The sequence below is a fragment of the Cynocephalus volans genome, chromosome 17 (assembly GCF_027409185.1).
Source record: "Cynocephalus volans isolate mCynVol1 chromosome 17, mCynVol1.pri, whole genome shotgun sequence".
Taxonomy (NCBI): Eukaryota; Metazoa; Chordata; class Mammalia; order Dermoptera; family Cynocephalidae; genus Cynocephalus; species Cynocephalus volans.
In genome coordinates, this window is record NC_084476.1 from 38142244 (window position 1) to 38167025 (window position 24782).

General features: G+C 39.4%; 1 protein-coding gene across 7 annotated transcripts; it reads left to right on the forward strand.

The window, feature by feature from the left end:
• The first annotated feature begins 189 nt into the window (after positions 1-189).
• On the forward strand, positions 190-24284 carry TRMO (tRNA methyltransferase O). 7 transcript variants are annotated; one of them, XM_063082371.1, is made up of 5 exons: positions 190-280; positions 12813-12987; positions 16318-16475; positions 19249-19914; positions 23645-24284. In XM_063082371.1, the coding sequence occupies exons 1-5, from the start codon at positions 205-207 to the stop codon at positions 23902-23904; spliced, it is 1335 nt and encodes a 444-aa protein (XP_062938441.1). In that variant the 5' UTR covers positions 190-204; the 3' UTR covers positions 23905-24284. The 7 variants fall into 7 exon arrangements, with proteins under 7 accessions (XP_062938441.1, XP_062938445.1, XP_062938443.1 ...); XM_063082373.1 differs by having other exon boundaries at positions 203-366; XM_063082372.1 differs by lacking the exon at positions 190-280 and adding an exon at positions 550-710.
• The last annotated feature ends 498 nt before the right edge of the window (positions 24285-24782 follow it).

A 24782-nucleotide genomic window follows, 5' to 3' on the forward strand; every position in this document is an offset into this window, starting at 1 on the left:
TCAGCGCCAGACAACCAAGACCGGGAGAGAAGAACGGGACCTGAACAGGGCCCCAGAGACTCAACCGAGACCTGAGGGTAACCCGCGCGGCGTGCGGCACGCGCTGTCTGACGCCCGCGCCACCCAACCAGTGCTGATACTGCGCAGGCGCCACCCAAGGAACGCGGAAGCGGAAAGCTTGAAGCACCTCAGAGGCCAGTAGCCATGCGTGGCGTGGAGGAGGCAGGGCCTCATTCCCCAGCCACCTCGTGCGGGTGCGTGAAACCGACCCTGGAGACAGGTAACTTAGTTCTAAGAGACTGGCGGTGCGGCACTCGGGAGAAGCATTGCGGAAAGGGACGTGGCATTTCCAGATCTTGAAGTGAGGTGCGTCATTCTACTTATGGTGAAGGCATGGGTCACGTGCTTGGGAGACCACGTGATGTCTGAGACCAGCGGAATGACGTCATCTCGTATGTTCGGTTTTTCTTACAGGACATGTACTGTCTGCCTAGTCTTGACGCTGTGGCTAGAACCGCCTCGTGCACTGTAATGGCTTTTCTTTTAGGGAGTTTTGTCTTCTGTAGAGGAGATAGGACGTGTACAACTCGCTCATGCCGGTTAGGAATCAATAGATGCCATAAGGGAGAGGCATCCTGTGCTGTAGGAAATGAGGAGGGAGAAGGAAAAGGCTTGCGGGGAGGAAGTAGTTTTGAACTGGGCCTGGAAAGGTAGACGTGAGTTTGTTTTACGTTATTTACACCTCTTTGTAGAGAGCGGAATGTATTAGCTTTAGAAACCAGAAGAAGCAAATGGAAGAAAATTAAAATGCTTGCCGTCACTCGTAGAAAACCACTGTTATTATCTTGATGTCTACCTTCCATACTTGTTTGATTGCATACACAGTAGGAAAATGAGGTGATATGCCACTCCACTGTTTTATACCTTTTTTAAAAATTTAAGTTTCACAAAAATCTTTCCATGGCAATTTTAATTTTAAGGGTTCGTATGCTATTTTATTTTAGAGATGTGCTCTAATTTACTTAACATGTTTTCTATTGTTGGGCATTTAAGTTATTGCCAGTTTTCATTGTTCTAAATGAAAATCCTCGAAACTGATATCTATGTGTATGTTCTAAATGCTGAATTTAAGTTAAATTTCCTAGTAGTACTATTACCTGGTCAGTGGTTGTGCTCATCTAAAAAAAATTGGTGCTCAGGGCCTGCCCGTGGCTCTCTTGCGAGATTGTTTGCTGACAACACCAAGGCCACAGGTTAGGATCCCTATAAAGGGATGGCCGGTTAGCTCATTTGGGAGAGCGTGGTGCAGACAACACCAAGTCAAGGGTTAAGATCCCCTTATCGGTCATCTTTTTAAAAAAAAATTTAAAAATTGATGTACATTGCCAGATTAGAGGTCTAATATTTTGACGGGCAGTAAAGAGCAGAAGCCAGAGGCCTACAGAGCGTGGGTTTGGGGAGCTATAAGTCTATAAGTGTTGGATGGAACAGGGAGGTGGGAACCTTCCATTGGATTCAGATTGTGGAGAACCTTGAATACCAGGCTAAGTAATACGAAGTTACAGAGCAGCAAAACACAAGGAACTCTAGGAGTTTGGAGGATTGGTTTAGTGGACTGTTTTGTTTTTTGCGGCTGTTCAGGAAGGGGATGCCACCCCCTTGACCTTGGTGTTCCGGCATTCTAACCAACTGAGCTAAAGTGTTAGTTCTTCGGTTTAGTGTGTTTTGACTAGGGGAGGAACCTGCAGTGGGGAGACAAAGTATAACAGGTATAATTTAATAGTCTAGGCAGAGATGAAAAGACCTGAACTTTCTTTCAGAGCAAGACATGTAGATAAGCCTTGTGTGCAAAAAATTCTGCTTTAATATCTTGCTGAGTTTTTTTCTTATTGCAGTTCAAAGAGTTGTAATGTTGAAATGTGGAGAAAGCCTGAGCAAGGGCTTTAAAAACCACTCCTTGCTGAGCACCTTCTATTGTACTAGGTGCTTTACGTATTTTATTATTATTATTTAAGCTTTCCACGATAAGTATTATTATCCTTGTTTTATAGATGAAAAAACAGGGATTCAGAGAGGTAAGCGAGTTTTGCCCAAGGTCACACAGCTGATGTAGTTTTTTTATCATTTTTCTCTTATGATACAGTTTTAACCCTCCCATGCTCTTTTGAGGAACCACTTCTTCTTTCCATGTGGTTCTCATTCCGATATTACTCTGGTGTACCTGTGCATATCTTTATCCCAGCATGTAAGGCACTTTGCTATAATAGTTAATTTACTTGTCCATCTCTGTTAATATATTGGAAACCTTGAAGGTGGGAACTGGTTCTTAATTATTTATCTGTGTACCCAGGACACAGCACAGTGCTTACCAAATGGTAGGTACTTAGTGTTTTGTTTGTTTGTTTGAGATATGAGGCAAGAGGAAGAAGATCATAATTCCCCTGGGTGGACATTCTCAGGTCTCTCCTTCAAGTAGCACTTACATTTGGAAATTATTGGGCATTTATATTTCAGAGCATTTATTATCTCAAGAAGGGATGCATAAAAATACATAAATAGGTTTCAGAAGAGTTCAGACATATTAGAATATGGACATTTCATATTTTGAGAGTGGTCCCAGACATTTAAGAATGATGGAGTTGGAGGGACTCCTACAGAGTAGCTCCTGAGTATGCTTTCAGTTAATTGCTAACCCACTGTTACTGGCTTATGTTCTTACAGGGATGCATAAAGAGGATTGGAATAAATCTAATTGGTTGCCACTTGTATTTGTCATAGCATATGTATAATCTGTGAAAAACAGGCATAGACTGATTTGATGAAGTGGTAGATCAATTATTAAATGTGTAGGCCCCAAATCAGAGGTTCAAGGTCAGAAGTCTTTGATCATGTCACTGCATGACATGTTAACAGTTCCCGTTATATTGAAGCATAATGTGAAATTCTCCCCAACTGTTAATTCCACTGTGATAGGAGTTCTTGTTTTATATCTTTTCTCCAAACTTAGCACAATGTCTGGCAATTGTAGACACTTGGAAAATGTTTCTTAAAAATAGGACACAGGGATCCTATGATCAGGTTAGAAGTCCTTTTAGGCCACTTTTCTTCTTGACATTTTAATGAACATCAGGTCATTTGGCCTTAGTTTCTTCATCTTTAAGATGTTTACTGTATCAGTTCCACAGGAGCATGGAAAAGGATTTAAAAAAAAACCACCAACAACAAAACCGAATACCTATAGACATACTTGGAAAAAAATTTAAAGTCATCGATAACATATACAGTATGGATGGATCTTAGAATCATAACATTGAGAGAGAAAAAGCAAGTGTGAGAAGATAACTTACAGTTTCATGCCAGTTTTTATAGAACTCAAAGACAAAATAGATGAAATATTGTTTAGGCATGCATATGTATGTGATAAAGTCATATTAAAAAAGGAAGTGAATGATAAAGACCAAATTCAGGCTCCTGTTTATCTCAGAGAGAAAGGAAAGGTATGAGATGGGAGAAAAGCAACCTAAAAAGATGCAAGCTGTTGGTAGTGCCCTAGTTCTTGGGATGGGTGGTGGGTACAGAGGGTTTCATTATAATATGCTTTATAGCTTACGTATATGTTGTATACAATCTTTTATATGTATCAAATAATACAGTTTTTAAAATTGAAAATAATGAAAGTTACTGTGAAGGACAGTTCCAGACCTATAGTCTTATTCTTAGTGCTGGTGGGATAGTTTTAATGAAAACTGGAAATAAAATGAAGGTTTATTTTTATTTATTTATTTATTTATATTTATTTATTTGTTTTTTTGTTTGTTTATTTATTTATTTAAAAGATGACCGGTGAGGGGATCTTAACCCTTGAGTTGGTGGTGTCAGCACCACACTCTCCCAAGTGAGCTAACCAGCCATCCCTATATAGAGATCCTAACCTGTGGTCTTGGTGTTATCAGCACCACACTCCCCCAAGTGAGCCACGAGCCAACCCTAAAATGAAGGTTTTTTTTTTTTTTTAGTTTAGGTTATTTTATTGTTTTATTTTACTTTATCAATATACAGTGTAGTTGATTTTCATGTCCCTTCTCCGATTCTCCTCTCCCTCCCCCTCCTCCCCCTCCCACCCATCAACATCATGTCTGTTCACTTTTTAAAAAAAATTTTTATTTTATTTTGTCAATATACAATGTGGTTGATTATTGTAGCCCATTACCGAAACCTCCCTCCCAACAGTCTCCTTTCTGTTTGCTTGTCATATCAACTTCAAGAAATTGTAATTGTTTTGTTTTCTCCCCCCCCCCCAGCAGGTTGTTTGTGTATTTATTTATTTATTTTTTTAGCTCCCACAAATAAGTGAGAACATGTGATATTTCTCTTTCTGTGCCTGACTAGTTTCACTTAATATAATTCTCTCTAGGTCCATCCATGTTGTTGCAAATGGCAGTATTTCATTCTTTTTTATAGCTGAGTAGTATGTTAGATGTACCACATTTTCCATATCCACTCATCTGATGATGGACATTTGGGCTGGTTCCAACTCTTGGCTATTGTAAAGAGTGCTGCGATGAACATTGGGGAACAGGTATACCTTCGACTTGATGATTTCCATTCCTCTGGGTATATTCCCAACAGTGAGATAGCTGGGTCGTATGGTAGATCTATCTGCAATTGTTTGAGGAACCTCCATACCATTTTCCATAGAGGCTGCACCATTTGCGGTCCCACCAACAATGTATGAGCGTTCCTTTTTCTCTGCAACCTTGCCAGCATTTATCGTTCACAGTCTTTTGAATATTAGCCATCCTAACTGGGGTGAGATGATACCTCAGTGTGGTTTTGATTTGCATTTCCCGAATGTTGAATGAATGATGTTGAGTATTTTTTCATGTGTCTGTTGGCCATTCGTATATCTTTCTTTGAGAAATGCCTATTTAGCTCTTTTGTCAATTTTTTAATTAGGTTACTTGTTTTCTTCTTGTAAAGTTGTTTGAGTTCCTTGTATATTCAGGATATTAATCCTTTGTCAGATGTATATTTTGCAAATATTGTCTCCCACTCTGTTGGTTGTTTTTTAACTCTGTTAATTGTTTCTTTTGCTGTGCAGAAGCTGTTTAGTTTGTTATAATCCCATTTGTTTATTTTTCCTTTGGTTGCCTGTGCTTTTGGCGTCTTATTCATGAAGTCTGTGCCCAGTCCTACTTCCTGAAGTATTTCTCCTGTGTTTTCTCTAAGAAGTTTTATTGTTTCAGGGTGTATATTTAATTCTTTAATTCATTTTGAGTTGATTTTGGCATATGGTGAGAGGTATGGATCTAGTTTCATTCTCCTGCATATTGATATCCAGTTATCCCAGCACCATTTGCTGAAGAGGCAGTCTCTTCTCCAGTGTATAGGCTTGGTGCTTTTGTCAAAGATCAGATGGCTGTAGGTGTGTGGGTTGATTTCTGGATTCTCTATTCTATTCCATTGATCAGTGTGTCTGTTTTTATGCCAGTACCATGCTGTTTTAGTTATTATACCTTTGTAGTATAGTTTAAAGTCAGGTAGTGTTATGCCTGCAGCTTTATTTTTTTTGCTCAGCATTTCTTTGGCTATGCATGGTCTTTTGTTATTCCATATAGATGTCTGGATAATTATTTCCGTTTCTGAGAAAAATGTCATTGGAATTTTGATGGGGATTGCATTGAATTTGTATATCACTTTGGGTAGTATGGACATTTTCACTATGTTGATTCTTCCAATCCAAGAGCATGGGATATCTTTCCATCTTCTTGTATCCTCTCTAATTTCTCTCAGCAGTGGTTTGTAGTTCTCATTACAGAGATTTTTCATATCCTTGGTTAACTCAATTCCTAAGTATTTTATTTTTTTGGTGGCTATTGTAAATGGGCAGGCTTCCTTGATTTCTCTTTCTGCATGTTCACTATTGGAGAATAGAAATGCTACTGATTTTTGTGTGTTGATTTTGTATCCTGCTACTTTACTGAAATCATTAATCAACTCCAAGACTTTTTTTGTAGAGACTTTAGGCTGTTCAATATATAGGATCATGTCATCTGCAAAGAGGGACAGTTTCCTCTTTTCCAATCTGGATGCCCTTTATTCCCTTCTCTTCTCTGATTGCTCTGGCTAGTACTTCCAACACTATGTTGAATAGGAGTGGTGAGAGTGGACATCCTTGTCTAGTTCCTGTTCTTAAAGGAAGAGCTTTCAGCTTTTCCCCATTCAAGATAATATTGGCAGTGGGTTTATCATATATGGTTTTAATTATGTTGAGATACTTTCCATCTATACCTAACTTATAGAGAGTCTTTATAATGAATGAGTGTTGAATTTTATCAAATGCTTTTTCAGCATCTATAGAGATGATCATATGGTCCTGGTGTTTGATTTTATTGATTTGCATATGTTGAACCAACCTTGCATCCCTGGGATGAATCCCACTTGATCATGGTGTATAATTTTGCATATGTGTGCTGTATTCTGTTAGCTAGTATTTTATTGAGGATTTTTGCATCTATATTCATCAAGGATATTGGCCTGTAGTTTTCTTTTTTAGTTGTATCTTTACCTGTTTTGAGTATTAGGGTGGTTTGCTTCATAGAATGAGTTTGGGAGAATTGCCTCTGTTTCAATCTTTTGGAATAGTTTGTAGAGAATTGGTGTCAATTCCTCTTTGATTGTTTGGTAAAATTCTGCTGTGAATCCATCTGGTCCTGGGCTTTTCTTTGTTGAGAGCCTTCTGATAACAGCTTCAATCTCCTTTATTGTTATTGGTCTGTTCAGATTTTCTACATCTTCATGGCTCAGTTTTGGGAGCTTGTGTGTGTCCAGAAATTTATCCATTTCCTCCAGATTTTCAAATTTGTTGGCGTATGGTTGTTTATAGTAGTCTCGAATGATTCCTTGTATTTCAGATGAATCAGTTGTAATATCACCTTTTCCATTTCTAATTTTTGTTATTTGAATCTTCTCTCTTCTTTTTTTTTTTGTTAGCCATGCTAATGGTTTGTCAATTTTATTTATCTTTTCAAAATACCAACTTTTTGATTCATTGATCTTTTGTATTGTTTTTTGGGTTTCAATTTCATTAAGTTCTGCTCTTATCTTAATGATTTCTTTCCATCTGCTAACTTTAGGTTTGGATTGTTCTTGTTTTTCTAGCTCTTTAAGGTGAAGTGTTAGGTTGTTCACTTGCCATCTTCCTATTCTTCTGAGGTGAGCATTTAATGCAATAAATTTCCCCCTTAGTACTGCTTTTGCCGTATCCCACAGGTTTTGGTATAATGTATCATTATTTTCATTAGTTTCAAGAAATTTTTTGATTTCCTGCCTGATTTCTTCTTGGACCCATATATCATTAAGTAGAATGCTGTTTAATTTCCATGTGTTTGTATAGTTTCCAGAATTTCATTTGTTATTGATTTCTAATTTTAATTCATTGTGGTCTGAGAAAATACATGGGATAATTCCAATTTTTTTGAATTTGTTGAGACTTGATTTGTGACTTAATATGTGATCTATCCTGGAGAACGATCCATGTGCTGATGAGAAGAATGAATATTCTGAGGTTGTTGGATGGAATGTCCTGTAGATATCTGCCAAGTCCAATTGGTCTAGAGTATTGTTTAGATCTTGTGTTTCTCTGCTGATTCTTTGCCTAGATGATCTGTCCAATATTGACAGTGGGGTGTTTAGGTCCCCTGCTATTATGGTATTAGTGTCTATTTCCTTCTTTAGGTCTAATAGAGTTTGTTTTATAAATCTGGCTGCTCCAACATTGAGTGCATATATGTTTATGATTGTTATGTCTTCTTGATGGATCAATCCTTTTATCATTGTGTAGTGTCCCTCATTGTCTCTTTTTATGGTTTTTAGTTTAAAGTCTATTTTGTCAGATATAAGAATAGCTACTCCAGCTCGTTTTTCTTTTCTGTTTGCATGGTAAATCTTTTTCCATCCTTTCACTCTTAGTCTATGTGAGTCTTTATGGGTGAGGTGGGTCTCTTGAAGACAGCATATAGTTGGGTCCTCCTTTTTAATCCAGTCAGCCAGTCTGTGTTTTTTGATTGGGGAATTTAAGCTTTTTACATTAAAAGTTGTTATGGAAAAGTGTTGATTTATTCCTTGCATTTTATTGATTATTGTTTGGTTGTCTTAGGTGTCTTTTGTTCCTTTCTTTCTGATTTACTGTTTGTTTTCTGTATTTGTTGGTTCCTTGGGTTGTAGATAGCCTTTTTGTTTATTTGTTTTCTCTTCATGAATGCCATTTTTATTATACTAGTGGATTTTGATTTTTCTTGGGTTTTTATGGCAGTGGTAGTTATTTTTCAGGAACCAAACCCAGTATTCCCTCGAGAATTTCTTGTAAGGGTGGTTGTGTGGTGGTGAACTCCTGCAGTTATTCTTTGTCTGAGAAATATACTATTTGCTCTTCATTTTGGAAGGATAGCTTTGCAGGGTAGAGTATTCTTGGCTGGCAATCTTTGTCTTTTAGTATTTTGAATATATCATCCCATTCCTTTCTGGCTTTTAGGGTTCGTGATGAAAAGTCTGATGTTAGTCTGATTGGGGTTTCCTTATAGGTGATTTGACGCTTCTCTCTTGCAGCTTTTAAGATTCTCTCTTTGTCTTTGAGTTTTGCCAATTTGAGTATAATGTGTCTTGGAGAAGACCTTTTTGGGTTGAATACATTTGGAGGTCTTTGAGCTTCCTGGATCTGAAGATCTGTGATTTTTCCTATACCTGGGTAGTTTTCTGCCACTATTTTGTTGAATATGTTTTCAATGCAATCTCCTTTTTCCTCCCCTTCTCGAATACCCATGACTCGGATATTTGAGCGCTTAAGGTTGTCTGATATCTCTCTCAGATTTTCTTCAATGCCTTTGATTCTTTTTTCTTTTTTTTGTCTGCCTGTGTTATTTCAAACAGCCCATCTTCAAGTTGAGAGGTTCTCTCTTCAACTTCAACAAGCCTGCTGGTTAAACTCTCCGTTGTGTTTTTTATTTTGCTGAATAAATTCTTCAGTTCGGCAAGTTCTGCTACATTTCTTTTCAGGGCATTGATTTCCTTGTACATTTCTTCTTTCAGGTCCTGTATGCTTTTCCTCACATCATCGTGTTGTCTAGCTGAGTTTTCTTGTATCTCATTTAGTTTTCTTAGAATTATCACTCGAAATTCCTTGTCAGACATTTCAAGGGCTTCTTGTTTTATAGGATCTAGATCTTGAGAGTTATTGCCCTTTGGTGGAGTACTTTCCTGATTTTTCATATTTCTGGTATCTTTCCTTTGATGTTTAGTCATTGTTGCAGGGGATTTCACGGTCCACTGGTTTGACACTATTGTCTGGCTAGGATGCTGCTGGGACTGCCAATTTGGTATGGGTGCCTCAGTGTCTGCTCCATTGCCTACTAGTGCCTCGGGTGCGTGGTTGCCTCAGATCTTGGGCATCTCAGGGGAGGTGCCTCTCTGGTCAGCACACACTCAGCCGGGCTGGGAATAGAGTCGGGCGGTGGTGGCAAGGCCTACCTGCTGGGTTGCGCACTGGCACCACGGGGTGTGTGGTCTCCGTAGATCTTGGGCTTCTCCCACTGTGCACCTCTCTGATCGTAAAATGAAGGTTTAAAGTGTCTGTCTTAAAAGAAGTTAATAAAGCTCTTGTGAAACATGAAAAAAAGTTATATATAAATTCACAATGGTAGTTTTGGTGACCTTTGACTTTAAACTTATATTGATGGTGCCTGGCCAATTTTTTCTTCTTTTGAAAAGTGTCATTGCTTTTTTTTTTTTTTTTTTAATGATTTGTGATTATTGCAAAATTTTCAACTGTAGAAATTGCAAAGTTAGGGGCCGGCCTGTGGCTCACTTGGGAGAGTGTGGTGCTGATAACACCAAGGCCCTGGGTTTGGATCCCTTTATAGGGATGGCCGGTTAGCTCACTTGGGAGAGTGTGGTGGTGCTGACAACACCAAGTCAAGGGTTCAGATCCCCTTACCAGTCATCTTAAAAAAAAAAAAAAATTGCAAAGTTAAATATAAAGATAACTGAAAATCTCACCACCTCCTAGTTTAACCACTGTTAACATTTTGGTGAATAGTCTTCCAGATAGCTTTCTAGACATGTATGAGGGGACTTCAAAAAGTTCACAGAAAGATTCGTATTATCTAATTGTATTTTTTGACAAACTTTTTGAAGTACCCTTGTGTGTGTTTATATATATATTTAGATAGGCAAATATATAAACAAATTTTTATAAATGAGATTATGTTATATATATATTGTTCTTTCATGTTTTCACTTTCCATTTTAATAAGTTTAGACTTACAAAATCTTTTTTTAGGGCCGGGCAGTGACTCACTCGGGAGAGTGCGGTGCTGATAACACTAAGGCCATGGGTTTGGATCCTATATAGGGATGGCCAGTGAGCTCACTGGGTGAGCATGGTGCTGACAACACCAAGTCAAGGGTTAAGATCCCCTTGCTGGTTATCTTTTAAAAATAAAAAAATCTTTTTTTTACATGCAACATGAATTTTTTGAATACCTACCCTCTTGCAGGCAATGTACTGGACAATGAGAATACAGTAGTAAAAAGACAGGAAAGCTTCTGCCCACATGGAGCTCACATTCTAGAGGAGCAGAGATCTACTAGAGCAAGCCTAACCTGAAATCTACTCTCTCTAGATATTTTAGTAGTATGAGCCTATGAACTACCTTTATTTCTTAAATTAGTTTGTTTCATATGTTCTGTTGATTTCAATTGAAATCATCCTTAGTCATACAAGGGTACTTCAAAAAGCTCATGGAGAAATAGAATTAAAAGGCAATATGAATCTTTCCATGAACTTTTTGAAGTACCCTCATATGGAACCACGGGCTCTTCACCTTTCATTATTCTCTGCCTAGTATGAGGGGTCTTCAAAAAGTTGATGTAAAATGCATATTATGAAAAAATTGTGCATAGATTTCAAAATTTTTTGCACCAAAATAAACTCATACTAACTTGTTATAGCATGTCTGAATAGTATCTAGTTTGGGGCAGTAAGAAGGATGAGACATTAGTTTGAAAAAAGTCCTTATCAGAGTAACATTAATTCTGCTGAAATTGAATCAAGAACAAACATCAAATTTATGGTGAAGCTTGGGCAGAAGAATGTCACATCATTGGATACTTTATGAAAAGTTTATGGGGACAGTGCCCCAGAGAAATCAGCAATTTGCAAATAGATAATTTGTTTTAAGAAGAGATAAGACGATGTTAAAGATGAAGGCTGCAGGGGCAGACCATTCACATCAATTTGCGAGGAAAAAATTAGTCTTGTTTGTGCCCTAATTGAAGAGGATTGACGATTAACAACAGAAACAATAGCCAACACCATAGACGTCTCAATTGGTTCAGCTTACATAATTCTGATAGAAAAATTACAGTTGAGCAAACTTTCTGCTCAATGTGTGCCAAAACTGTTGAGCCCTGATCAGCTACAGACAAGAGCGGAGCTTTCAATGGTAATTTTAAACAAGTGGGATCAATATCTTGAAGCATTTCTTTGAAGAATTGTGACAGGAGGTGAAACATGGTTTTACCAGTACGATGCTGAAGACAAAATACAATCAAAGTAATGGCTTCCAAGAAGTGGAAGTGGTTCAGTCAAAGCAAAAGCAGACCAGTCAGGAGCAAAGGTCATGGCAGCAGTTTTTTGGGATGCTCAAGGCATGTTGTTTGTTGACTTTATGGAGGACCAAAGAACATCTGCTTATTATGAGTTTTTTGAGAAAGCCAGAGTTTTAGCAGGAAAGATTCACCAGAGAGTCCTTCACAACAGTACTCTTGTTCATTCCTCTCATCAAAGAGGGTAATTTTGCAGGAGTTTTGATGGGACATCATTAGGCATCTACCTTAGTCTAATTTGCTCCTTCTGACTTGTTTTTGTTTCTTCATTCTAAAAAAAATCTTTAAAGGGCACCCATTTTTCTTCAGCTAATAATGTAGAAAAGACTGCATCAATATGGTTACGTGGTTAAATCCCAGGATTCTCAGTACTTTAGGGATGGACTAAATGGCTAGTGTCATAGCTTACAGAAGTGTCTTGAACTTGATGGAGCTTATGTTGAGAAATAGCATTTATATTTTTTATTTTTATCTTTTAATTCCATTTTTCCATGAAATTTTGAAGTTCCCTCATATTTCACACTCCAGTCAGACAAAATAGCTTGTTCCCTGCATGTGCTGTGACATTTCTCATTTTATTTTGTGCATGTTATCCCCTCTGTTTGAAATACCCTCTGACCCCTGACCAAAGTCACATAAGCTTAGTAATGGTAGCATAGAATTTGAATTATGATCATAGTAGGTGTTCTAAAAATGCCCCATCCTTTCATTTTTTAAAAATTTAATTTAATTTTTAAAAAGATGATCAGTAAGGGGATCTTAACGCTTGACTTGGTGTTGTCAGCACCACACTCTCCCAAGTGAGCTAACTGGCCATCCCTATATGGGGATCCAAACCCTCAGCCTTGGTGTTATCAGCACCACACTCTCCTAAGTGAGCCACGGGCCGGCCCTCCATCCTTTTATTTTTAATTTCTTTCTTAGACCAGTGCTGTTTCTAGTGTATCATCTAAAGGGATGTTGTTATATATATGTAATGATGAGGATATTTATATGCATTCTTGAATACATAAAAGAAATCATTTTTTATAGTTGTATAACACCTAGTAGGTTTGAAAAGTAAGAAGTCAATGCCTTAGAGAAAACATTTTCTTACAACTTGATTTGACCTTTTGAGTAATGATTTCTTACCTAATTTTCTTCTGTAGGGAATATTTTAACCGAGCCAATAGGCTACTTGGAATCCTGTTTCTCGGCCAAGAATGGTACTCCAAGGCAGCCATCTGTTTGTAGCTATTCGCGGGCCTGTTTGAGGATTAGAAAGAACATCTTTAATAATCCTGAGCATTCCTTGATGGGCCTAGAGCAGTTCTCTCATGTTTGGTAAGTTGTTTTATAGTTAGAGGTGGAACTTTGGGCCAGAACGTGCCAGTGAGTAAAAGTTCTGCAGTTGAAGGCAACTTTGAAGTCTGCCATCCAGGCCATGCTTATGTATTTCATGGAATTCCTGTACTATATTTGTGTGTGATTATATGCGTAATTTGGGCATCCTCAGTGAAGCTTGGGATCCACTGAGTGGGCATGTTCCATTTGCAGTTGGTTCTAATTATACTAAAAAAATTTTTTTGGCATACAAAAAGTTTACACTGTATTGCAAATTTTATACCATAAGTCAGGAAGAAGAACATTTAAGATTCTCAAGGCATGTGAACGTTAATTTATTTATTTATTTATTTTGAGAAATGAGTTTTGAACTTGATAACAAAATCTGTCAAAGAAAATAGATAACAGTTACATATTTAACAAGTTACACAATATATGTAAAGATTATTGTACCCTAAAAGAATTATGTGAAATTAGTGTTTGATTAGACTGTTTGTATCAATGGTGCTTTGCAGACTGCTTAGTAATCTTTTTTTTTTTTTTTTTATTCTTTAAAAAGGTCAAAATTTGCAAGCGTTTTTCTAGACTGACCAAGACAAAAGAGAGAAGACAGAAATTACTAAAATCAGAAATAAAGCAGAGGTGTGATAGAACAGTTGCTTCTTTTACTCTGGAGTAGGCTTTGAGGAGAGAGATGTCCTCCTCTTTTTCCGGGATTCTGCTTGTGACTCTCCTTGTATCATTGCAGTTGGGTGTCTCTGGTGGGCTGCCTGCATGGTAGCTGTGGCTACTGCTATGGTGTTGAGTCGCTTTTATGGCAGCCGTGGCTATGGCTGTGGTGGTGGCTGTTGTGAGCCACATGCGAGAAAGTGGTATTCTTGGCATGCTCCTTGCCTGTTTCCTGGTGGGGGATGCCGCCCTCAGCTCCTGCCTTAGGACCCTGGGTGTGCTCTGTTTCTTGCCTGTATCCAGGCAGAGGGGGCTGGCCCTCAGCTCCTGCCTTAGGACCCTGGGTGTGCTCTGTTTCTTGCCTGTATCCAGGCAGAGGGGGCTGGCCCTCAGCTCCTGCCTTTGGACCCTGGATGTGCTCTGTTTCTTGCCTGCATCCAGGTGGAAAGGGCTGGCCCTTGGCCCAGTTGGTTCTAATTGTGATGAGCGCTTTGTGTTGAGCTGAAACTATAGACCTCCTTTATTCTACCCATGGGTTATTATGCTGTCTTCTAAGATGTCAGCAAACTATGGCCCATAAACCAAATATGGCCCACTATCTATTTTTGTAAATTAGTTTTATGGGAACACAGCCATGCCCATTTGTTTATATATTGTCTGTGGCTGCTTTTATGCTACACAATACTGCACAGTGATTGGTTGGCCTGCAAATCCTAAAATATTTACTCTGACTCTTTACAGAAAAAGTTAGCAGACCCTGCTCAAGACCCATGAAGAACTGAGTCTGTTCTTTCTAAAAGATAGCAGACAGTAGAAATCTGGATACTTTAAATAAAGTTTTACCTGTATTAGGGTCTGTGTTATACTAGTGTTACTTGCTGTCATTTGGAATTCTGTCTCTGTCCATTCTTCCTTGCCCCAACATCAGCAGTCTGATTTTAGTGCTGGATAACTAAAATTAACTGTTTGTTCTGAAATAGTATATTTTTTCATGTTAATTTGGAGACATGGGTATATTAGAAAAACATGGGTGTTTTGACCAAGTTTGTATAATTTCAGTTGAGTTATTTAAGTTAAAAACATTGTTGACATAAAAAGAGAGTTCAGAAGTATATAAAGAGATTTTTCCTTACCCCTCCTATTTTTCTCCTCTCTCGCCCCCATCCCCCAACATTCTTTGGAGATTATCACTTTTTTTGTTTTGGCAGCTGGCTGGTATAGGTATCTGAATGCTTGACCTTGGTGTTATAAGGCTGTGTTTTAACCAGCTGAACTAACAAGCTAGTCCATGGAGATTATCACTTTAACAGCTTGGTGTAGATTCTGCCAGATCTTTCCTTTTTTCTTTTTATTTTTTAATATACACGGAAGCATAAATATACACATATGGAGTGGAGATTTATTTTTAAAAATGAAATGTTTTCTTCACTGTTATATTATGGAAAGCCTGCAAGGCAGTACATATAGATTTACCTTTTTTATTTTAGTAGCTGTCTGTTATTGCAAAATATAGATGTACCATGGTTTGACCACATCCTTGTTAATGGGGAGCTATTTTGCTATTGTAATAATACTTTGACAAACCCCGTTGGACACATGTTTTTGGGCACTTATATATTTTTATGGATAGAATATCAGAAATGGATATATTGAGTCAGAGGGTGTGCATATTTACAATTTTGGAGAGCTACTGACAAATTGCCCTCTAAAATTAATCAACTTATAATTCAACAGTGTATGCAAGTGACCTTTTCCTTGCACCTTCTTTAACACAAAATGTTATGTTTTTCACATTTTTGCCTGATGGGGAAAAACAGTATTTTGTTTTTCAGTTTAATTTCTTAATTATTATTAGAGACTCATATGTTTTCACCTGGTTGTTAGCTGTTTGTAATTCTTTTGTTAATTACCTATTCACGTACTTTGCTTAGAGTCCTATAGTGGGTTGTCCTTTACTTAGTGTTTTGTAGGGGCACTTTGTATATCACAGATACTAACCCATTGTCTATTATATATGTAGCAAACATTTTTTCTTAGGCTGACATTTTGTAGTACATAAATGTAATGATTTAATGAATTCAAATCTGTTACTATTTTTCTTCACGGCTTCTTGGTTTTGTGTCTTGTTTAGGAAGGCATGGTCAAGCTAACATTTCTGAGCTTCAATTTCTCATCTCTAAAATGGGGGATAAATTATTATTATTATGATTATTAAGAAGATTACATGAATTGAGTATTAAAATGTCTAGCATATTGCCTGGCATACAGCGGGCACTTAGTAAATATTATTTATTCAGGCATTTGACAAGCATCTACTAAGTTCCTGCTATGTGCCAGTCATTGTGTCAGGTGCAAAGGGTGTGGAGATGAGAAGATGTCTTCCTTCAAGGAAGGGGAATGTTATTTTCTTACTGACTGATTACAGTTTAATACCATTAAAAACACGGGGGCTGACCAGTTCGCTCTGTTGGTTAGAGCACTGCCTTGTAACACCAAGGTCACGGGTTTGTATCCTCATACCAGCCAGCAGCTAAAAAAATTTAAAAAAATAAAAAATATTCTTTCTGTTAATTTGAGGGGGATTACTTTTTCTCCCCCTCAAATCATAATAAAATAACTTGTGCTTTTTTCTTATTCAGTGGTTTGGCTTATTTTCAATAGGATTTTGTTTGTGTTTCACAAAAATGGTCATTTGAGCTGTAAGGCAAAAGTGCAGCCCCCTAGGCTGAATGGTGCAAAGACTGGAGTTTTTTCCACAAGGAGCCCTCATCGTCCCAATGCAATAGGACTGACCCTGGCCAAGCTGGACAAGGTAGAAGGTAACCCATTTCATTTCTATTTTTACCTTTTTTTCCCCATGGTGTGAACTCCTGACAACCACCAGATATCAAAGAAAACACAATGATTAGGAGAATCTTAGCATTAAAAACACTTTGAAATAGCTCTCACAGGATGTTCAGTGTTTGTTTATATCATTGCATATATCAAAAACTATTAAGTTATTTTAAAAAACTTGAATAAATTTTATCATTATTAAATTAATAAACAAATTTTCTCTGATTTGGAATGCAGTAAATACAAAATGATTAGAAAATAATTGGACACTTTCAGATTTCACAGTAACTATTGTACATGCGTATATGGTAAGCACATGGGGCCGTGGTGCATCAGTTCTCCCTTGCAGCCTTGAGGAAGTAGACGTGGATCGTACCTGCAGTGCAGCTATCATCTGTGCTCTGTGGCAGGGGTCTGGGATGAATAGCACTACAGGATCAAACATCTGTCAGACAGTAGAAGTACCTGTGTAGAATACCAGATTAGTATTAACTATGTATTTGTATATAACTTATTTTTATAACACATTTTTGGAAATCATACTATTCTTGGATCACTCTGACCCAATCAGTACATTTGTTAGAGAGACAGAAGATGAAATGGCAGGCAGACTAGGAGTCAGGAGACCATTCCAGGGTTCAGCTTGCTTGTTTGTGAAGTGGGCAAAAAAGAAGGACCTGCTCTTTCTGTGACTCCACAGGATTTGTTTTTTTTTTTTTTTGAGACAAAAGCTCTAAGTACTTTGCATGCCATTGGGCAGTAAATAGATGAGAGCAGTTATTTTGCTTTTTCTCTCTCAGAACTTGAATTTCTCTGCTGGATTGTACTCAACCAGGGCTTGGGTAGGTTTCCCAGAAAAATTTAGTAGCCAGTCCACCTTGAATTTTATCAATTTGTGATGACTAACTAACTTGGAACATTTTATGATCATTCGTGCAACCCACACATATTTTCTGGTACACAATATGTACTAGGTATTGTTCTAGGTGCTGGAGATATAGTAGTAAACAAATCAGATAAAAATCTCTGCTCTAAATGACCTAATGTTCCAGTTGGAGAGGTCAAGTCAGAAAGGATAAAAGGCAAATGCCTTAAAAAACACTGTAAACATTACTAAATAAGCTTTATGAGAACTACTAGTGTTTGTGTGGTGCTGTATAGTTAGTAAAGAACGTTCATATACATTATCTCACAATGGCTGTGTGGGTTTGATAGGGTAGCAGTCTCCATTTTATGGGTAAGGATACTGAGGCTCTTTAATGATAGATAATTTGCCTAATAGCATCCAGCAGATGGTCGTCTGACTCTTAAATCCCGTAAACTCTTAAATATGCTACGGTGCCTTTCTTTCTCATGCACACATTGTTAGGCATAATCTATCATTTAGAAAGACTGGAATCATCTCTCAAAAGTTCCAGGTTCATTCACAGTAAGCATGTGTTAGAAATCAGGGTCCTGTGTTAGTCATGTTTTCCTTAAATAAATACAGCCACATGCAGTTTTCTGATTCTCATTTGGCCAGTTTCCCAAGGGTCAGGTTAGTAGATGCTATACCAGTAGCAGAAACTGGATGGCAGCTGTCCAAGTGGGACAACAGGAGGCCTGTCCTTAATATTTGGTAATGGTGACTTATGTGCTCCTTAATTGTTTGATCTTGATGGGTATATTAGATTTCTATTGCTTTGTAGCAAATTACCACAAACTTATCTGTTTAAACAATACACATGTATTATGTGTTTGAAACATTATGTTTCTGTGGGTCAGGAGGGCATGCACAGCTTAGCTGGGTCCTCTACTTAGGGTCACACTAGACTGCAGTTAAGTGGTCAGCTGGGATGAATTCTTATATGGAGGCTTGAATATGGAAGAATCCTCTTCCGAGCTTGCTCAGGTTGTTCACAAAATTCCTTTCCTTGGAGTTGTAGGACTGAGAGCCCTTGCTTCTCACTGGTGTTGGCTGGAGGCTGCCCTCAGCTACCACAGGCTGCCTGCAGTTCCTGGATGGCGCTTGCAGTTGCTTGCCACGTGGGCTTTCCCAGCACGCCTGCTTACTTTGTCAGGTCTGCAAGGAGAGTCTCTCGAGTGAGTCCACCAGCAAGCAGGAATCTCATATAACAACATGATCATTGGAAGGGAGATCACACCTCTTTTATCATTTTCTGTTAGTTATAAGCAAGCCACATTCGAGAGGAGGTTATTATACAAGGATGTGATCATGGGGGCCACTTCAGAGTCTGTTTGCCACAACAGAAACCCTCGCTGGTCCCACACAGATAAATGGAGGGCCAATATGTACCTGGATAGAGTTAGAAGCACCAGTGACACAAAGATGAGTCGACCCCACCCCATGCATAGGGGCTGCTCACTGTCTATGGATAGAGACGCCAAGCAGGTCATTGCTATACCATGTGAAAGGGCTCTATGGAGGTGTGTACACAGGTTCCTCTGGAAACCCACAGGAAAGAAGGCTGATGTCTGGAAGAGCCAGAAAGGCTTTGTGGAAGAGGTGTCATGTGAGCACCTTGAAGAGTAAGCAGTGGTTTGAAGAGTGTAGAAGAGGATGGGTTTCCAGGTAGAAAAAAAGGTGTATGTCAGCACCTGGTATAAAGAGCCTGGTAAGTGAGGGAATTGTGAGTAAGCTTGGTGAGGCATAAGCAGACGGTGTCAGGGAGAGGATGTTTGGGTGGAATTGTATTCTCCAGTTGTTTGCACTATTTTTCATTGTGATTATTTGAGAGTGTTTCTTTCACATTACAGGTGGAGCTGTATACCTTTCTGGAATTGACATGATCCATGGCACACCTGTGCTGGACATAAAGCCCTACATAGCTGATTATGACTCACCACAAAATATGACAGAGCCTCCAGGGGACTTTAATTTAGAGAATAACCAATATAAACCAAAAACTGATTCTCAGTCTGATGGCAAGACTGAGAGCTGTGACCAGCAACAGCTCTCAGGGTGTGACGAACCACAGCCCTACCATAGCACTAAGGAGAGACCTAAGTGTCCTGAAGACAGAACTTCAGAAGAAAACTACCAGAAACACAAGGACACAGCAAAAATCCAGCAAACTTTGCCTAAGCCCGGGGATATAGCAGTGGATTTAGGTTTGGAATCCAGAAGTGACCCGAGTCTGAGTGTGGCAGAAGAGCACATTGTTCCATATGGCCTGGAGAAGAGCTTTTCTAAGGAGCGTACAGAGAAGAAGCTAAGGAGAGAGGGAGGAGCCGCAGCTCCACAAGGAAGCAGTGCAGAGATGCAGCTCGTGGCTCCTCACTGCCCTGCCAGAACAGCTGATGGAGCCCCCCACAGCACAGTCCCTGCCTGGCTGCGGGAGGCCCCTGCGGCCACGTTGGAAGTCCGCTTTACTCCTCATGCAGAGATGGACCTCACACAGCTCGGTTCAGGAGGTGAACCAGGTACCTTCGGTGTCTTAGAGACATGAGCTTTTACTGTGAGCTTAGCCAAGTTTGGGTATTTCTGTGGTAGTTATATGGAGTATTTGTCAGTATGACTGGTTTTTAAGAAACAGGAGCATGAAAGTATATTTGGGCAACACCATCATATGACGACTTTTGTTTCACAACTGTTTGGTCAGCACAGTTAGTTCCAACCACTCGGTAAAGCGTTTGCAGAGAATGGCTGCTGCCTCATGAGGCGGCCTGTCATTTACAGTCCCTTGTCTACATGTTACGGTCGTTCTTAGGGTTTTCAAACAGCATTCAGAAGCTAAACTATGTTTTATACATATGTACATTAAGTCTTCTCACCTGTTTTATTATCTGACTAGAGAAATGTTAAATTTTTTGCTAACAATCAGGTAGCTGATAGCTCAACCTCTGGCACAGAGGGGAAGAGTCTCTTAGCACAGAACATGCCCCCACAAAGTCCCAGCTCTAGAAACATGCACTTTACTGCAGAAGAAAGGCCACAGGCTCTTACTTTTGGAGCCTGTTTACTTTCATACATGATTCTTAACAAATGTCTTCTGGTGTCCCCAGCCCAGCAGCTTCCCCCAGCAGCAATCTAGAGTGAAGGAAGGGCTGTTAAGAGCTGGGTACAGTGATATCAGTAAGAAATAACTAGTTGCCAAGGAGTTGTCAGATTTCAAAAATGTAGAAAGCTATTCTTTTTGTTATAACTCAGTAAAGAGCCAGTGTAGCCATATAAAGAGGGAAATTCATTCATTCATTCTACAGTTGTTCACTGAGCTGCTTCTGGGTACTGGGAACTATTCTAGGCCCTTGGGATGCATCAGTGAACAAAACAGATCAAAAAAATCCCTGCCTTCATGGAGCTTTCTTTCTAATGGGCTAGAGAGAGACAAACCGAAAGCTTATTAAGTAAGCATATTATTGTACAAAACATACAAAATCAACATGTGATGTTAGAAGGTGGTAAGGACTATGCAAAAATTTAAAAGAGGACAGAGTAGGTTCAGGGCATTGTAATTTTAAATAGGTGGCCAGAGTAGGCCTCACTGAGACTTGTATGAGCAAAGGCCAAAGAAGGGAGGGAGTGAGCCAGCCTGTTCAGGGAAAGGACGTCCCAGCCTGAGGGACAGCCCTTGCACAGCCCCAAGGTGGAGGGTGCAAAGCATGTTTGAGGTCACATTTGAAGTCACATGGCCAGAGTGGACTGAGAAAGGGCAGAGGGGAAGGAGCTGAAATCAGGAAAGCTACAGGGAAGGGAAGATGTCACGTAGGGTTTTATAGGCCATTGTAAAGACTTGAGTTTCTGTCTTGGGAGAACTGGAAGGCAGAGGAACTTGACCTCAGTATTCCCAGAGAGCAGGGGGCCATCTCGAGTCAGAGCATTGCCTAGAGTGGGCTGTAGGTGAATACTGGGATGTCACATCTCAGTGGCATGCAGAGGCAGGCCTGAATTCCTTATTCAGACAACGAAGTTTTTCATTCCATATCCAGAAAATAAAAGGCTTAAGCAACCATAGATGTTAGATTTTACTCTACTTTAAAGGGAGGGAGAGAATGAAGAGGATATGAGGGTGTTTGGCATTTGACACTCCAACCTGAAGGAGTCCTCCTGATGGGAAGAAGAGGTCTAAAAGTTGGGGCCGGGGACAAATGCCACAGCCAAGTCTGGAGATTTCGCCATTTCTTCCCGTTAGGGCCACAGCCAGCCCACACTGTTGCCTTCACAAATGAGGCCCTTCCTTTGGGTGGAAGCAGCCTCCTGTCAGGGCTCAGGCACTGGTTCTAGCCCCGACGTGCCGACCTTGGTGGGTGCCCCGTGCAGGGATAGATGTGGCAGCCCCATGGCTGTGAGTGGCAGTGCCACTCAAAGACTGGGCTGCTTCTTCTTTCCTAAGGCTTTATTTTTAAACAAAGCTTTTGCTTTTAAAATTGATCTCATTATTTTTAAAGTTTTGTTTATAGAGATGATTTTATCACTGTGTATAGTTGATGGGGGTAGGAAGGTCAGTTGTGAAGGATTTTGTGGTGGGACAAAGCAGTGCTGCCTACTAGACACTTTATGTTTACACTTATTCCTTGTCTTGTGGTTATCATTAAATGCTATCTGCTGTGGAAAGTTTTGTTTTTCAAACTGCAGTGCAGTGTGTCTGAGGTGATTCAAATATGCCTTATTGATAAAAAAAATGGTTAAAAAGAGAAATTATGCAATATAACTATAAAATTGGGATGATTAGGGCCAGCCCACGGCTCACTTGGGAGAGTGTGGTGCTGGCAACACCAAGTCGAGGGTTAAGATCCCCTTACCAGTCATCTTTAAAAAAATAAAAATAAAAATAAAATAAAAATAAATAAATAAATAAATAAATAAACTAAAATGGGGATGATTGATAGCAAACAGCAGAATTGAGAGCCAGTACAGAGATAAGAAATGACTTCAGGAAGTTCTGAGTCTAGAAGAGGTGAAAGGTGTTGAGAAGGGAAGGAAATCGTCCTGGAAGAGAGGTTTGGGCAGAGTGCTGTGGGCACACGAGGGAGACTAGAATCCTGCCTTGAGTGGGGGAGGAAATGGCATTTGAGCTGAATCCGGAAGGATGAGGAGGTAGGGAATCCAGGGAAAGGTACCACGCCAGATGAATGGCCAAGCAAAGCCGGAGCCAGAAATACTGTTACTTAGGAGTGTGATGAACTCCTCTTTTTCGAGTGGCCTTAAGAGTCATTTTGTGAGCCATGTAATACAGGAATCTCATCACCATATAATTGGTCCTTCGTTTTTGATAAAAAAAAAATTGTACTTCATGACTTTATTTACAAACTCACTTATATATAGTCCAGAGTGATTTTTAGCTGTTTATAAAAACTGAATCCACTTCAAGAAGGGTAAAGATCCACTGCCACTCCAGATGATATTTTGAGCAAGGACAACATTTTTAAAGCACATACTTTCCTGGAAAGAACTGGCCTTCATTTGGTGTTGTAGTTATTAAAAACTAGTTCACAGTTACTTTTTAAATTTAAGTTTTATACAGACTGTATCTTTGAAATTTAAAGTACATTAAGAATCATATAAACATAGGAAATTTTGCCACTTGACAGGGTAAGCATCACTTGGGAGGAAGAGAGTAGCATTTTCCCTAGGGATGACATTGAACTTTCTTAGTGTATCTGTTCCACTTTTGTCCTGGGACTCTCATGTCCTTGTTCCTTAGGGAATGTGGCATTACCTATAACTGTGGGTCTGGGACACTCAGCTTTCTGATGGTGACCCTCCCTTGCCTATAGCTAGTGTTCTGGGTATGTGTGGGTAAAGTTCACTTTCTTGTGGCCTGGGAATGCTGAAAGTGTCATGTGTTTCCTTGACCATGACTCCATTCTGAGAAGAAAATGACAGAAATTGAATTAAAATCTATATTGAGTATAGAAAAGTGACATTTTGGTTGACAGAAAATGAAAGCTTACCTTTCTTAGTTAGGATACTAAGGGAAAGTACCACCATGACTTTCCCGTTCAGTAAAATAAAAGTTTTGGAGTACACAAGTTAAATCTAATGACAATAAATGCCACTTGAAGGTAATATCCTCTGTAATGACCGGATAGATTCTAAACCCTGTTCATTTCAAGTGATGCTTAAGAAACCAACCAAATTCCGTAGAAGTCCACTGTAAGGAAATTTGACCTACGTAATTTGGAGCGTTAAGCTGTGTTCTTCTTGTTGCAGGTGTTGGTCAGGCATCATTTAAATATTTCCAGTCAGCAGAGGAAGCAAAGCGAGCCATTGAGGCTGTGCTGTCAGCTGATCCTCGGTCTGTGTATCGCCGGAAGCTCTGCCAGGACCGCCTTTTCTACTTCACTGTAGACGTAGCGCATGTCACTTGCTGGTTTGGTGATGGCTTTGCAGAGGTTCTAAGGATCAAGCCAGCTTCTGAGCCTGTTCAGATGACTAACCCTGTGGAGTCCCTGGTGTCTCTGGGCTCCTAAGGAACAGCCTCAGGGGCCAGCCTGTGGCTCACTTGGGAGAGTGTGGTGCTGATAACACCAAGGCCACGGGTTCAGATCCCTATATAGGGATGGCCGGTTTACTCACTTGGGAGAGTGTGGTGCTAACAACACCAAGTCAAGGGTTAAGATCCCCTTACCGGTCATCTTTAAAAAATATAAAAATTAAAAATAAGGAAGAGCCTCCATCACATCTTGAAGACAGCCTCATTGACCTTTGGGTGTGGCTTTTGGATTTTCTGTACAAGCTAATGATGTGCCTTCTTTGTAGAAAGAAGCAAAGCATTGTGATCTCACTGCTTTGATTGATTTGGGCTGTTCATTATATTTATTTGAAAAAACATGTATTTTAATAAACTTAACAGAGAGATAAAATATAGAAAAATTGCCATATGCTTTTTGACCTGTTAATATTGAAGGATCCAGAGGTGATGCTGTCTCAGTGATTTCTGAAAGAAGTGATTGTTCTTGGTGCTTGATAAAATTAGGCAGGGATCATCTTTGCACACGCTCTCAAGTTGAGGGGGTCTGTTCAGCAAGTTACATTGGTTTTCCTGTCTGGAAAAGCCTGACCTCTTTATTTTATTCTACATCAAACTGAGTTAAGAGATCTTACAAAACTAACAGATCAAAACCAAATGATTATAGGCTGGCCAGTTAGCTTAGTTGGTTAGATTGCAGTGTTGGTAACAACAAGGTCAAGGGTTTAGATCCGGGCCAACCCCATGGCGCACTAGGGAGAGTGCGGCGCTGGGAGCGCAGCAGTGCTCCCGCCGCGGGTTCGGATCCTACATAAGGATGGCCAGTGCGCTCACTGGCTGAGTGCGGTGCAGCCGGTCACAAATAGACAAAAAAAGGGT

Excerpts from the sequence above, each read along its gene's own strand:
- TRMO (XM_063082371.1), top strand. The coding sequence starts at position 205 with ATGCGTGGCGTGGAGGAGGCAGGGCCTCATTCCCCAGCCACCTCGTGC. Across the intron at positions 281-12,812 it reads GAAACCGACCCTGGAGACAG|GGAATATTTTAACCGAGCCA; the intron begins GTAACTTAGTTC and ends TTTCTTCTGTAG. Across the intron at positions 12,988-16,317 it reads GAGCAGTTCTCTCATGTTTG|GATTTTGTTTGTGTTTCACA; the intron begins GTAAGTTGTTTT and ends TATTTTCAATAG.